The sequence below is a fragment of the Pygocentrus nattereri genome, chromosome 5 (assembly GCF_015220715.1).
Source record: "Pygocentrus nattereri isolate fPygNat1 chromosome 5, fPygNat1.pri, whole genome shotgun sequence".
NCBI lineage: Eukaryota > Metazoa > Chordata > Actinopteri > Characiformes > Serrasalmidae > Pygocentrus > Pygocentrus nattereri.
This window is the reverse complement of record NC_051215.1, coordinates 13,880,006-13,894,291: the sequence shown is the minus strand read 5'-3', so window position 1 is coordinate 13,894,291 and position 14,286 is coordinate 13,880,006. Positions and strand designations below refer to the sequence as shown.

Sequence of the window (14,286 nt, the reverse complement as noted above, 5' to 3'; positions counted from 1 at the left end):
ATTTTCCCCCGTGGGCTACGTGCCTTCACAGATGTTGCTTTGAGGCCTTTGCAGCGTTTGGGCTCTCTAAAAGTGCTCCAGTGTCTGACTGCATTCCCTCGCATTGTGCTATGAAGGAGAGAGATAGAGAGAGAGAGAGAGAGAGAGAGAGAGAGCAAGTAGGCTGTTTACCACCCCCACTCCTCCTTCATTCTCCCTGCTAGCTTGAGGGAGGTGGGTGGGTGGGTTGGTGGAGTAGGGGGCATTGGGGTGGGGGCTCAATTGCGTAGGGTCCAGCTTGGAGCTTGGGGCGGCACAGAGGGTCACAGAATGGAGCTGCTGCGGCGTCTGGGCCTCCTGAATCCTGAATCCGCTGGGTGGGTGGTCTCCTCTCCCTCTCTCTTGCTCTAGCTCTCTCTCTCTCTCTCTCTCTCTCTCTCTCTCTCTCTCTCTCTCTCTCTCTCTCTCTCGCTGTCTGTTCTCCCAACACCTCAGAGCTGAGCGATTAGCTCATCCACTATGGCCCTGCCTGGCTGGCTAGCTAGCTTTAGCGCCCCTGCTCAGATGTGGTGGGCTATGGTATGGACTTTTCTCTTTCAGTGTCTGGTGCATAGGGAAGTATGGGCAGCAACTGAACACTGTAGTTTTCTCTAAATACTGAAAAAGCTTCAAATAAATAGTTAAAATAAATATTGCTTAAAAATATATTAGACATGTTTATTGAAACTTTTATGTTGAAAATAGAAGCTCCTGCTTGAACAGTTCTTACAACTTCACTCCTCAGGTGGGGTTAATTATAACAGTCTGAGGGGCTAGTTGTAATATTTTCTAGAAAGGTCTGGTAAATTAATGCAAAACATCAAAACACGGTTTATTCAATTCAGTTCTATGTTTTTTTAAACCAGATAACTTTCCAACTCAAATAGATGAAAATATCATATATATATATATATATATATATATATATATATATATATATATATATATATATATATATATATATGAGAACTGTTTCCTTCTCTTTGAAGATAATGTCTTTTAAATTTTTGGTCTTGCTATTACAATGACCAGAACAGAAGCATGTTCTATCCTAAGTATATATATATATTTATATTCCTATTGTATACCTGTTATGTTATGTCTCGTACTTACTGCTATTGTTTGTTATATTATATTATATTTACGTATACTATACTCTGCTCAGACAGCAGTAAGCAGTAGACTACTGTCTTTAGTGTGTTACACCTCTATGTCTCTTAAATCACTTATATAACATAATGTCTTCCTGTTTTGCACCTCATACTTAATTACTCACCATTTTGTTTATTGTTTATTGTGGACCTACACACCACACAGCTGTATTGAATTCAGATACCACCAACATCGTGAGGCTGTAAAGAATCTTGAGTCTTGAATCTTGATTAGAGGGCCTCCTGGGCGAGCTGCGCCATCAGACCCACAGAGAGAGAGAGAGCCACAGCCTCAGCTGCTGTTAGGTCTGCTGGACCTGGACCTGCTGAAGACCATGTCTCAGTCACACTGCTGACTGGGTGGCAGTGACCACTAATCCTGCCAGTGAGTATCTCTGCCACGAGGAAATAAACAGTAATAAAAGGACACACAACCCCCTCCTTTACACGAACACAGCTTTCTATGCCATGTTTAAACTTTTAAACCTTTTAAATGTCCTGTTAACGTCCACTGCATGAAAACAGCTCTGGAAGGGAAGTTTGAAACTAGACGTCTGTATAAAATCAAAATGATTTTCGGTCATCTGTCATCAGCACACAAGGTTTATATTTACATTTCTAAAGCTCAACTGGGACATGCAATTACATTTGTATTTATTTTGTAAAATACTGCAGAAACTGGCAAAACATCTCCATCCTGAAGTTGAAATGACGTTCATAAATTAGATCTATCTTGTTATTAAACTGTGCAATGTGTTTGTGCAATGAGCTCAGACGGAGGATGAACCTTAGAATTTAATTCCATCCAGCTTTCTCTGATTGATGTGATTTTCTTCTGAACTTGTTCCTGCTTTCCTCTTACCTACAGTGACACCATGTGGTTAAATGTTGCAGTACATACAGTACTGTGCAAAAGCTTTAGGCATCTAAGCAAATTTTTAAACAGTTTACCTCAGCAGTGAGTTTATCACAGTATACATTAGAATAAAGTCATATTCATAATTCAAATAAACATAAAACAATAAAACGTAACAAGAATTTACTGGGTCCATATTTTTCTTTGATACCTTCACAGCCACCACAAAGACTTGTTAATATCTTAAATTTAATCATGAACACAATTTACTGAAGCACTGATTGGTCAAACCAGGAGTTGCTTCTTAACTACATATAATACTGGGCTTCCTCGAAGAGAGGTTTGAAAATGGTTAAACAAACACAGGAACATCCATAAAATCACTATTAAATATATCATTATTAATTAATTTTGTTTATTCAAATATTAACTCTTTTCACAGCAAATAAAGACATACTACTCAAATAAACAGATTTTGAAAATGTGTCTTGGGTGCTTAAGACTTTCGCACAGTACTGTAGTGCAATGACTTGGCCTCACAGTTTAAGACAGGCTTACTGAACATGTTATCAGGAAATAACTGCTGTTACCCCTCACATGCATGTATATTGCTGTGTATATCACAAATGAACTATGCTAAAACATGCTAATAAGATGTACCAGGGTTCAACACAATCCATCATGAAGCCAGTGCCCAAGCCCCAAGCACTATCCAGAGCCAATCCAGGTCATCTGGCTCTTGTTAAGTGCAACACCGGTGCCTGACTACCTGTTGCCTCGGCCTTTACATCCCATGGCAGCACTTGTAAGGTTGAATGTGAGGCATTTGCAGGACTTATGATTCTTCCTGCAGCTCTCCTCTACCCCACTGGTTCAGAAGCTTGCTTCTAGCTGCCTCTTGCCAGTGCCTGGCACTGTTCTAGTACCAAGTGTCTTAGCATGTAACAGTTTCAGAACAGGCTCATTCCAACTCGCTGAAGCCTCACCAAGTTTTAAGCATATAGACTCAAAAGTGAGCGAGTAAACCAATTGATCTCTGAGTGGACTTGTTTGCTTAAGCAACTTAACCAGAAATCCCTGTTTTCCAGGGAAAGTCCCCATTTTCGCAGGCCTGTCCCTGTTTTTAACTGTGAATTAAAAACACACTGGAAAGTCCTGAAAATTACCTGGGAGCACAGCAGATTGGCAGATGTCTCGCACTGTGCTTGTTTTGGCCAACAGAGGAGGCTTGCTGCTCCTATCTATCCATCCATCCATCCATTTTCTAAGCCGCTTCTCCGTCAGGGTTGCGGGGGGGGGGTGCTGGAGCCTATCCCAGCGGTCATCGGGCGGAAGGCAGCATACACCCTGGACAGGTCGCCAGGGCAGACAAACAGACACAGACAGTCACTCACACCTAGGGGCAATTTAGCATGTCCAATTGGCCTGACTGCATGTCTTTGGACTGTGGAAGGAAACCGGAGAACCCGGAGGAAACGCATGCAGACACGGGGAGAACATGCAAACTCCACACAGGGAGGACCCCGGTCACCTGGCCGGGGAATCGAACCCAGGCCCTTCTCGCTGTAAGCGCTAGCCACCGTGCCGCCCTGCTCCTATCTACTAACTACATATACCATTTGCTTGCCTAGTTTTAGAGAATAGTGCTGTGTGAAAATCGACCAAAAGCTAGCATCAAGTAAGTTCATAACATCACCACCAACATTACTTTATAACATGTGGTAATCCAGGGATTAAAAACAGGGGTGGGATTACGGGACTTGAATCATACTACCAAGCGATAGGTAGGCTGATTTCTAAGCATAAAACCTACCTGAATGTAGGCCGTCATGAAATCTACAAATAGTGCATCATTTTTCCAGCTATCTTTATATGATATATGACATGTTGATAGCAGCTGTCTCTGTCTCTCCAGCTAGCCCAGTGGTGTGTTTAGGATCTGGCTATTTGGCTGTAGGCATGGGTTCTGGCTGTAGGCATGTTTCTTCTGAAGCCATATTTTAGCATAGCCTCACTCTTCTTCACCTGGCTACTGTATGATTTTCTAACACAGTTTACAAAGTTACTTGATTAGTACCCCACTTTACTAGTTTATTCAGGCCTTCAGCATAGTTTATTACAGTACACGATCATCATCATTTTTAACCGCTAAGTACAGATAGAGTATTACAGTACAACATAGTCAAAACACATGACACTGCAACTGTCCCTCTTTTTTATTTCATAGGTAAAAAACTGGATTTTTACATGATATATTGGCCGCTGAAATGGACCTGTCCCTGATTTTAATTTCAGACATCTAGTCACCTTATCTATTCCACCATGTTTGACCGTGTTTGCCAGCATTAGCGTAGGAAGAAAGCCTAAGCTTTACACACAACCTTGCAGGTTTATTCAGGCACATTAGGGTCTCACTCATGCGTGTTTGAAAAATGAAGAGTCTGAATGGATAAACCTGTGTTTTTCATTGCCATTTACACTCACTGGCCACTTTATTAGGTACACCTGTTGAATTGCTTTTTACCACAAATAGCTAATCAGCCAATCACATGGCCACAACTCAATGCATTTAGGCAAGTAGAGATGGTCAAGACAACTTGCTGAAGTGCAGACCGAGCATCAGAATGGGGAAGAAAGGGGATTTAAGTGACTTTGAACGTGGTTGTTGGTGGCAGATGGGCTGGTCTGAGTATTCCAGAAACTACTGATCTATTGGGATTTTCACACACAGCCATCTCTAGGATTTACACAGAATGGTCCCAAAAAGAGTGATATCCCAATATCCAGTGAGCGGCAGTTGTGTGGACGAAAATGCCTTGTTGATGTCAGAAGTCAGAGAAGAAGGAAGGCAACAGTAACTCAAATAAATAAATAAAATCTCTGAGGAACGTTTCCAACACCTTGTTGAAAGTGCGCCACGAAGAATTAAGGCAGTTCTGAAGGCAAAAGGAGGTCCAACCTTTTACTAGCAAGGTGTACCTAGTAAAGTGGCCGGTGAGTGTATGTAACATAGTGCCCTCGTGGTGAGCTGGACATGCTTAAAAACAAGTTGAAATGTGACTGATGCTGTGTCAGTGAAGTGAAAGGTGTGACTACAGGTTGTCATTTCAACAAAGCAAGAGCTCACATGGATACTAGCTGATGAAACAAGTGGAATCAGGAATGCTTTTGTTTAATTAACCTTTTGCAGATGAGACTGGACACCTCTGATCTAATGGAAACCTATGTGCTATGAAAGTGTACATATCATGTATGTAAAGACCTGAATATGAAAATGTGTGCATTGTACAACTTGCACAGGATGTACGCCTTCTGTCTGTTTGAAACAACATAGTACAGGTTGTACAACACACAGGACAGTGGATCGGTTCATTAATTCATTAATTACACTGAACTCAAACAGCGTTTGCTTTTAACAGAAATGGAAAAAAACTATTTGTGACTTCCTTTTTTTTTTTTATACCATTTGAGCAACGATTTTTTACATCCTGTGCAGAGGCTTTGTGGTTATTAGCTCATCGGACATCAGTGCACAAACACCAGCACGCACATACTACTCCCTCTCACACAGACACATACACTCTCAGCAACCTGAGCCTGAACAGGATGGAGAAAATAACTGCCACTGTTCTTACAGTTATAGGTATGTATTTTAAGCACATATATTCCTATATTTAAGGTTCTCATAACTGTGACATTACTATGACAATTGGATTAATAACATAACTGTGTATTTAGTTATACATTAATCAAATTTCATATCATCAATTTTGTATTTTTTTATGTATAGCAAATGGTTTGCAGTGTCTTTCTACCTCTTCTGTGACTTCTCTGTTTGATGCCATCCAGGTGCCTTGTTGGTTACAGCTGTTGTCAGCAAAAATACAGAGCTCACCACTGTTTCTCATCCTGGGTTACAAAACACCTCCAGTAATGATTCCATTTCAGCTGAAGATGAAGGAGAGAGTAATACGACCACAAGTGTCATTGCTAACACCACCTCAAGCAGTACTACACCAGAAAAAGGTAAAATACGGTGATTTTTGCTGCTTTACTGGTTACATTGAAGGTCTAAACAGTTGTGCTACTCGTGTGATTACACCTCCATCAATTTTTCAACCAACTCAAGTGCCTAGATGATAGGAACCAGGGGGTCAATGCAAATATAACTATGTTATGACCTATCCAAAATGGCCAGTGAACCGTCATCCGAGTTTTTAGATGTACGTTTTCTATGGGGACGGTTTTGCCATACGTGTGCCTCTCATCTATGAATGTATATTAAAAACACAGTTTAGTCCAAAATATTCTCTAAAAACTACCATAAAACAATGTCCTAGTCATCTGGCAGTGCACTTGTAACTATATCATGTAGTAACTATGAGAGGCATTAAAGTCTTTGGTTCCCATCACCACCACTGTGAATAATTCTGATCTGAATGGAACATTTCACATCAAACCACCCCGATTGATTTTGTTTTGTTTTTCTAACCATTCAGGTATAAAGAATTTATTTATTTTTATTTGACAAATTTCTTCTTAAATGCAGTGGCGGTTAATCGGCGTGGACACTGGTCATTTACATCAAGAACAGGCGTCTGCTGTTAATAAATACATTCCATGAGTGCTCATGATGCCTTTAGTAGCTAATTACATTAAACTTGTGGCAAAAAGAGGCATTATTGATAACGTTGATGTATTTTCCAACCATCAGTTCAATCTCCAGAAAATAAAACATCCATCAACAATACTGCTTCACCTGGTTCTGTTACCAAAACCACACCCAGCAAGATAGCAGCAGGTAAGTAAAGATGCACTTAGTTTCACTGATTACAACTGATTTAGTGGTTATATGGGAAACAATGCTTATTTATAAGTTACATGCCATAAAATAATTACATCAATACAGCAGATTGCTGCAAAGAATTGTGCATTCTAGGAGAAACAGATCCCACTTATTTTACAGTTTACACAGTTTACACAGATTTTACAGTTATTAGCTGTTATTTGTAAAGGACATAATGAAAACAGCCTTTGACTTGAGCAGCCTGTCTCTACTGCTGCAGCCAGTACATGACGAGTGAACAGTTGTACACATACAATCGTCCTATTTTTCACTGAAACACAAAAAGTCAACTGCAGAAAATAACTGCGATGTAATCTCCAACTTCCATACCAAGCACAAGATGATAAGCTACTACCTAATAAGGCATTGATTGTGTGCAAAATGCTTTGGGAGTGGTTATAGTCCAAAGGAACACATGACAAAATACGCTACCCAAAAAGGCCCAAATAGGCTCTTAATCCCCTCCCTCTCAGGAACCAAATTAAAGATGGTTATATGATTGCATTGTTAATAAAAATGTAAATGTTGCACTAGCACTAAAAATCATTAAAATCATTTAATCTCCGGAATTTATTAATAAGAATACAACTCCAATTGAATTAAACATGAAGCAATTGCTAGCAGTACTACAGTTTACTGTTGTGTAAACTTGTTTTGACCTGCAGCATAATAATAATGTTTTATATCGCAGAATATCACCAAAAGAGGTAAACGTCTCTTCCCTAGGCTGGTCTATTTGGTATATTTTTGACATTCAATTAGTCACTTTAATTAATCAAGCTTAATTGAGTTAATTAAGCGCATTATCTGCTCAGCTATAATAGAGCAACCAGCCAAGACTGCGCAAAGCAGTTTCACAGATGCTTAGATAGAAAACCACATTCTATGGTCTGGTTAGCATTGACATGTTAAGGAAAAGGAGGAGCACTGACCAACATTTGACATAGCACTTCTCTGTCAGCTTCCCCAACAAGACAAGTGTGCATTCCTGTCATGGTGGGGTGTAGGGGATACTGAGCATGGTTGCAGCACTTTTGGCATTGCTCTCAGTTACTCAGAGACCAGGCCAACCAAAGTTTTATATATGAAACTTACATCTGTCTGCTCATTACAGATACCAATCCAAGATGTTTACATATGACATTCACATTATTGATTTGAATGGAAGAAGTCAGATGTTGCAACTGACCCCAGTCTGGGGACAGATGCAACATGGATCAGGGACATTGGAACCATGTTAAAAATACATTAAATTTCACTAATGAATCTTTTTTTATGTCTCAATAAGCATCGTATTCTGAGAATATGCATTAATATTATTATTATTATTATTAGTCTTATTAGTATTATTGATTTATTTAGTAATATTTATCACTGCCTTAACTGTCCTGCCCTCACGTTGATTATATTCCACAATATTGAGGGGAACCCCTCTGTTAGTTCGTCACTCTTGGCATAGCCTATTGAAAACGAACAAACAATCCCACCCCCACCCCCCTCACTCACAAATGCACACACACGTATAAAAAACACAAACAAGTAATTTTTAGGAATTATTTCATCATTTGCTGATATATTGTGCCTCTTTTGAACTAAACATGTTTTGATGTGGCTGCTTAGCTTTGGAACAGATGCAACAACATGTTGCAACCTTCCCCATCCTGTCACCCATCAAAGAACATCACGTGCTAGACACACTGACCCTGACATATGCTAACCAGTCAACAAAACAGTGATCCAAACTAAGTAGGTTTTGATTACTTCATACAAAAGGACAGTATGACAAAAATACAGTTAAATAAAAATGTTTTTTTTTAATTAATGCTGCAGCAGATGTTGACAATGTCTTCTGTCTTCCTGTTGAGGGCAGGGTCTGACTGAGCATGTACACTGAGTGCCATCACTCTAGCATGTTTCTGATTGTTGCAATCATCCTGTGTTGCAACCGCCCCCAGTTTCCTCTGTCTGTAGTGTTCAAATGCTGTTGTGATCCACCTCACTTAACCCAACCCTTCTTCTTCATGTCAAATAGATCATTGTTTTCAAAAAAAGCCTTTAGTGGCTTGATATTTTTAATGTAGTTACACCGAAAATATTGAATAAAATGCTTAATCATGTTAACTACACTTTAAAAAAAGATGTGTCTTCGAGTCTTTTTGATTATAGACAACAGTTCTGTGTAGAAGTATGAACAATTAAAGAGCCATCTGAATGCTTAAATGGTTCTTTGCAGGGGGAATTGATTCTTCAGGTTGATGGAAAATGTGTTGTATATGGTACTATAAGGAACCTTTTCAAAAAAGGTTCCATATAACACCAAAAAGGGTATGACATTCTGCCAATGTTGCAATGTCAAGCTCATACCAATAGAAGAACCCATTTTGGTGATGTATAAAGCCATTATCTTTACCAAAGAGCCTTTGAAGAATCTTTTTTAAGAGTGGAGGACAGTGTTGGTTGTGAAATGTGACTGTGTTGAGCTGTTAGTGAGCAATGAGGGGAGAGGAGGAGTCCTCTACCATGGCCAGTCCACAAAGACACATTTAAGCTTCCGGTTTTGTTAATCATTTTTGTTAAATCTTTTTAAGAACATATTTAATGAATGTTACTGAAAACATTGCATATCTAATTGTGCTTTTCTGACCAATATTGTGATTTAAATTGCGAATGTTTTCCATAAACTGATGTATAGGCCTTTTTTTTAGTCAAGAATACCTGCACATACTTTTTTTGGGGGGGGGGGGTTGAAGCTTGAAAGCCGAACACAATGCACCAGCCTGCTACTTACTTGTGGTTGTGATGTCACAGCACATGGATGCTTGGCTGGTTCTGATTTGTCAAATTCATAGAAAAAGCTTCTTTAAGGGTTTCTTTAGTAAAGAAAGTGGTTCTGTATAGAGAAATGGACCATCAAAGAACCTTTTGCTTGATAAAATGGTTCTTTATTTGGTGAAATGGTTCTTCATGTTGATGGAAAACGTATTGTATATAGTTCTATGTAGCAGCAAAAAGGGTTCTTTTACTGTTTCAAGCTTGGCATTGTAATAGCAGAACAACCCTTTCTGGTGCTGTGTAGAACCCATTTCAAAAAGATTCTACGTGAAACAATATACAGCACATTCTCTATCAGACTGAAGAACATTTAAGCATGCAAAGCGTTCTTGGAGTGTTCATGGTTCTATATAGAACCAATTTCTTTCAGATTGTGATTTCAAAATAAAAAATTCAATATAAAAAAATATCAAATCAGATGGAAATGAGTTTTTGTATATGCACTGTAAAAAGGGGTTAAAACAACCTCATTGATCCAGAAATTGCATACATTCTGGGAGAGAAAAGGAGAATCCCTGATTATGGAAAATGTTTGGACAAAAATAATACTGTTTCCATTAAATTTCCAAATTAGAAAATGTTATAACTTGATAACTTAATCTGTTAATATGTTGATGTGAATATGAAATTCTAAGGCCTTGTCCTTCCATTCTGTGCCATATTTCCGAGTGTTTCTGAGGGTCTCAGCCATTTGAGCCATTTTTTACCTAAGTAACTTGTGATATAATCAAAATGCAGAAGATGAGGCAGACAGTTACTACACTAACATAAATTACAGGAAAAAAGAACCTAATTCATGAGCATGATATGATTAACTGCTTAATGTGATCAAAGAACTGAACTAACCTGCTTAAAAAGGTCTGTTTTGACCTCAGGTTGGCTTTTACGTTTTATTTTTGTTGTACGTGTTTCATGATCTGTTTTCACCAGAACTAAAAAAGACCTTATGTCGAGTAATACAATTATTCATGATATCTGTCCATGATTTTTCAACAGATACAGTCACACCTGGACCAAAAACTGACAACTCTTCCAATAAACCTGACAGCACGACTGTGAGAGGAAAAACCTCACCTTCAAAACCAGCAACAACTCAGCAGACTATGACAAAAAGTATGTAGTCATGAAATACATGCTAATGTATTATATCATGAAAATTAAGACCGGAAATGTGCTATTAAATTGACAAATGAGGATATTTTTTCAAAAGCACCAAATGAAAAATATATTAAGTCAAGTCAAAAACATAATATAGCATAATAAAATAACAAAATGAAACTTTACTGTGAGTACAAATCAGAGTGGAAGCTCCATAATGTTTTTACACTGTTTCTTAGAATCACAGCTACAGTCAGTAGCAAAAACCTTAAGTTTGATAGTATGTGTATCTTTTTGTCTGCAGCAGATCTTTAAAACACTAGTGTTCAAAGGTTTGGAATCCCTTGTCATGTTAATCACTACTGTAATAACTTACAGTAGTCTGAAATGTTTTGAGCTACAGACTAGCTTAAATATGCTGTATATATATACATACTGTATTGATGTATAGTAATTTCTTGATTAGTTATCAGCCTCAGGCTTTGATCAGTTTTGAATTAAAGTCATTCTGTATTTCAGTTTTATTATAACTTCATTACTTCATTATAACGTCATAGCACTTCATTATAAACACTATTATGAACACCCTGTTCTTCAGTGGTCAGGATCGCCACAGAACCCCCACAAAGCAGGAATTATTTGGGTGAAAGAGCATTCTCAGCACTGCAGTGACAATGATGTGGTGATAGCGTGTTAGGGGGTGTTGTGCTGGTACAAGCGGATCAGACACAGCAGTGCTGCTGGAGTTTTTACACATGGTGTCCACTCACTGTTCACTCTACTAGACTCTCCTACCTTGTTGGTCCCCCTTGCAGATGTAAAGTCAGAGACATTAGCTCATCTGTTGCTGCACAATTTGTGTTGATCATCCTTCATCAGTGGTCACTGTAGTTAGGACTCTGTTCTGTCTGCTGGATATTTTTGGTTGATGGGCTCTTCTCAGTCCAGCAGTGACGCTGAGGTGTTTAAAAACTCCAGCAACACTACTGTGTCTGATCCACCTGTACCAGCACAACACAAACCAACACACCATCACCACATCAGAGTGGCAGCAGTGTTAAGAATGATCCACCACCCAAATAATACCTGCTGTGGGGGTCTTGACCATTGAAGAACAAAGTGCAGTCTAACAGATGGACTACAGTTTGTAATTGTAGAACTACAAAGTGCTCCTATACGGTAAGTGGAACAGATAAAATCAACAATGAGTGTAAATATATATATATTGGGGTGGCACGGTGGCGTGGTGGGTAGCGCTGTCGCCTCACAGCGAGGAGGGTCTGGGTTCGATTCCCTGGCCGGGCGACCGGGGTCCTCTCTGTGTGGAGTTTGCATGTTCTCCCCGTGTCTGCGTGGGTTTCCTCCGGGTTCTCCGGTTTCCTCCCACAGTCCAAAGACATGCAGTCAGGCCAATTGGACGTGCTAAATTGCCCCTAGGTGTGAGTGACTGTCTGTGTCTGTCTGTCTGCCCTGCGATGGACTGGCAACCCATCCAGGGTTGGATCCCCCCCCCCCCCGCGACCCTGACGGAGAAGCGGCTTAGAAAATGGATGGATGGATATATATATATATATATATATATATTTTTTTTTTTCAGGGTATTTGAGACCCCTCTCTGTTTTATGCATACCATTTATTTTTTGCATTCGTGTCATTTTCACAGAACCTCCTGTGCCCTCTTCAAACAACAGAATAAGTAAGCCTTTCTTAAAATTATAAACACATCACTTTACAACTTATAAGTAACTCACACATTCATATACACTAGAAACAATAAATGAATATAAATTTGTAGCAAAACTGAAGATGGACCATGCAATATTTTTTCCTTTTTTGTGTTTCAGCATACATCATCATCTTCACCATTGTCATGGTGTGTCTTATTGTTGCCATCGTTTATTGCTGTTTTCAGAACAAAACCAGAGTAAGAACCTATTACACACCTTCCAATATCAAAATGCATTTTCACACAGAGAGTTATGACATAAATAGTGACATACAGCACCTGTAAGTCAAACAGTAATATATTCTTGGGAATAGAGCTTTATTGAAATTCAGTCCCTTTAAGATACCGATCAGTTCAATCAGATACCGAGTTCAATAGCAGATTTCAGTACTTAAATAGTATGTTTTCGCGGCTGTGAGCCAATAAGCACACTCATTCCGTCATCACTGATTAGTTTACAGTCCGTTGAGGTCAGTAAATACTCTCACATCCATCACCTTATACTCATTTACTTTTTTAGCCACACCCACTTCCAGCACCTCATACTGTCATTTCTGGTTTAAGCCACAACCAAATCCAGCCTTTTATGCTCATTTGTGATTGAAGCCACACCCACTTCAGAACCTCATGCTAATTTAACTGGTTTCAACCACAGCCACATATAGCACCTCATACTTTTTTCTGGTTTGGTTTGTAATGTAAAAGAAGGTATTGAAACAAGTATGGCTGAGGAAAGAGTATCTGAATCAAGGTATCGGTATTTTTCTCAAAATCTAAAAAGTCTTAATGAAAAGATCATAGTATAACATTTTCACATATATGCATCTTTTTCAGAGGTTCTCTCTAGAACATAGCAAAAATGAAGATGCTCAGATTCCACTTAGTGCAGTGGAGCCTGAAGTGTTTGAGGCCAGCCCACCTAAAGGTGCTTAAACACACTTCCTCATATCTTTAAAATGTTTCAAATATGGATATTGTATATTACACATAATATAATATGTTCCTGCATCCATAGACATGCAAACCTTCAGTGCTGCTGAATTCACCATTGCAGCTAACAGTGCCCCACCAGCAGATGGAGCGGAGAAGCAGGAAGGGGAAAAAGGTGTGTGCCGGTATTTCAACATATCCACAAAAATAAAATCATAGAGTGGACTTTATGTGCACCAAAACGTATTTTAGATGCTATATTCTTTGTTAATAACAATCAATCAATAATAATGTGTAATTATCTTTTTACATTCATATTTTGGTCAAGTTATTTGCCTTGAGATTTGATCACATTTGGAATATGGAATATATTCTATACATTAAATTATATTATAACATCATTAACGTTCCACAGCTTTCTCGGTCTGGACACATCAAACATTTCATTTTCCTAGCATCTTTCTAATTATTTAAAACCTATGAAGTTGCACAGTGCGAGCATATTAGAACCATTTATTACATTCATCCATCTGTCACCAACCTGGTTGTGTATTATTGAACAGATTAATTCCAAGCTTTTGAACAGCGGTGTAATCTTAGTAAGTAAATAATACTATTCTGCAAGTTCAAAGGCTTCAAAGTAACTCTTATATTCACATATAATATATTCACACTGTATTCACTTATACAGTTTCCGAACTGTATAAATTCACTGATACCTACATGGAACATCTAACTTCTAAACTGTTATCAAAAACAGCAAGTGATCTCGTTTTGTTTCTATTTACTGTGATATTCCTCTGGTAATCATAGTAATGACTTGATACAG

General features: G+C 38.7%; 1 protein-coding gene across 2 annotated transcripts in view; it reads left to right on the top strand.

Annotated features, from left to right (window-relative positions):
- Positions 1 to 5,550: 5,550 nt before the first annotated feature.
- si:dkey-27h10.2 (cell wall protein DAN4) overlaps positions 5,551 to 14,286 on the top strand; it is a 40,567-nt gene continuing 31,831 nt past the window's right edge. For both annotated transcript variants that reach the window (XM_017701428.1, XM_017701427.1), the window contains exons 1-8: positions 5,551 to 5,668; positions 5,875 to 6,051; positions 6,740 to 6,826; positions 10,700 to 10,816; positions 12,465 to 12,497; positions 12,646 to 12,725; positions 13,362 to 13,452; positions 13,543 to 13,632. In XM_017701428.1, coding sequence (XP_017556917.1) covers positions 5,632 to 5,668; positions 5,875 to 6,051; positions 6,740 to 6,826; positions 10,700 to 10,816; positions 12,465 to 12,497; positions 12,646 to 12,725; positions 13,362 to 13,452; positions 13,543 to 13,632 — 712 coding nt within the window. In that variant the 5' untranslated portion in view covers positions 5,551 to 5,631. The remainder of the gene's footprint in view (positions 5,669 to 5,874; positions 6,052 to 6,739; positions 6,827 to 10,699; positions 10,817 to 12,464; positions 12,498 to 12,645; positions 12,726 to 13,361; positions 13,453 to 13,542; positions 13,633 to 14,286) is intronic.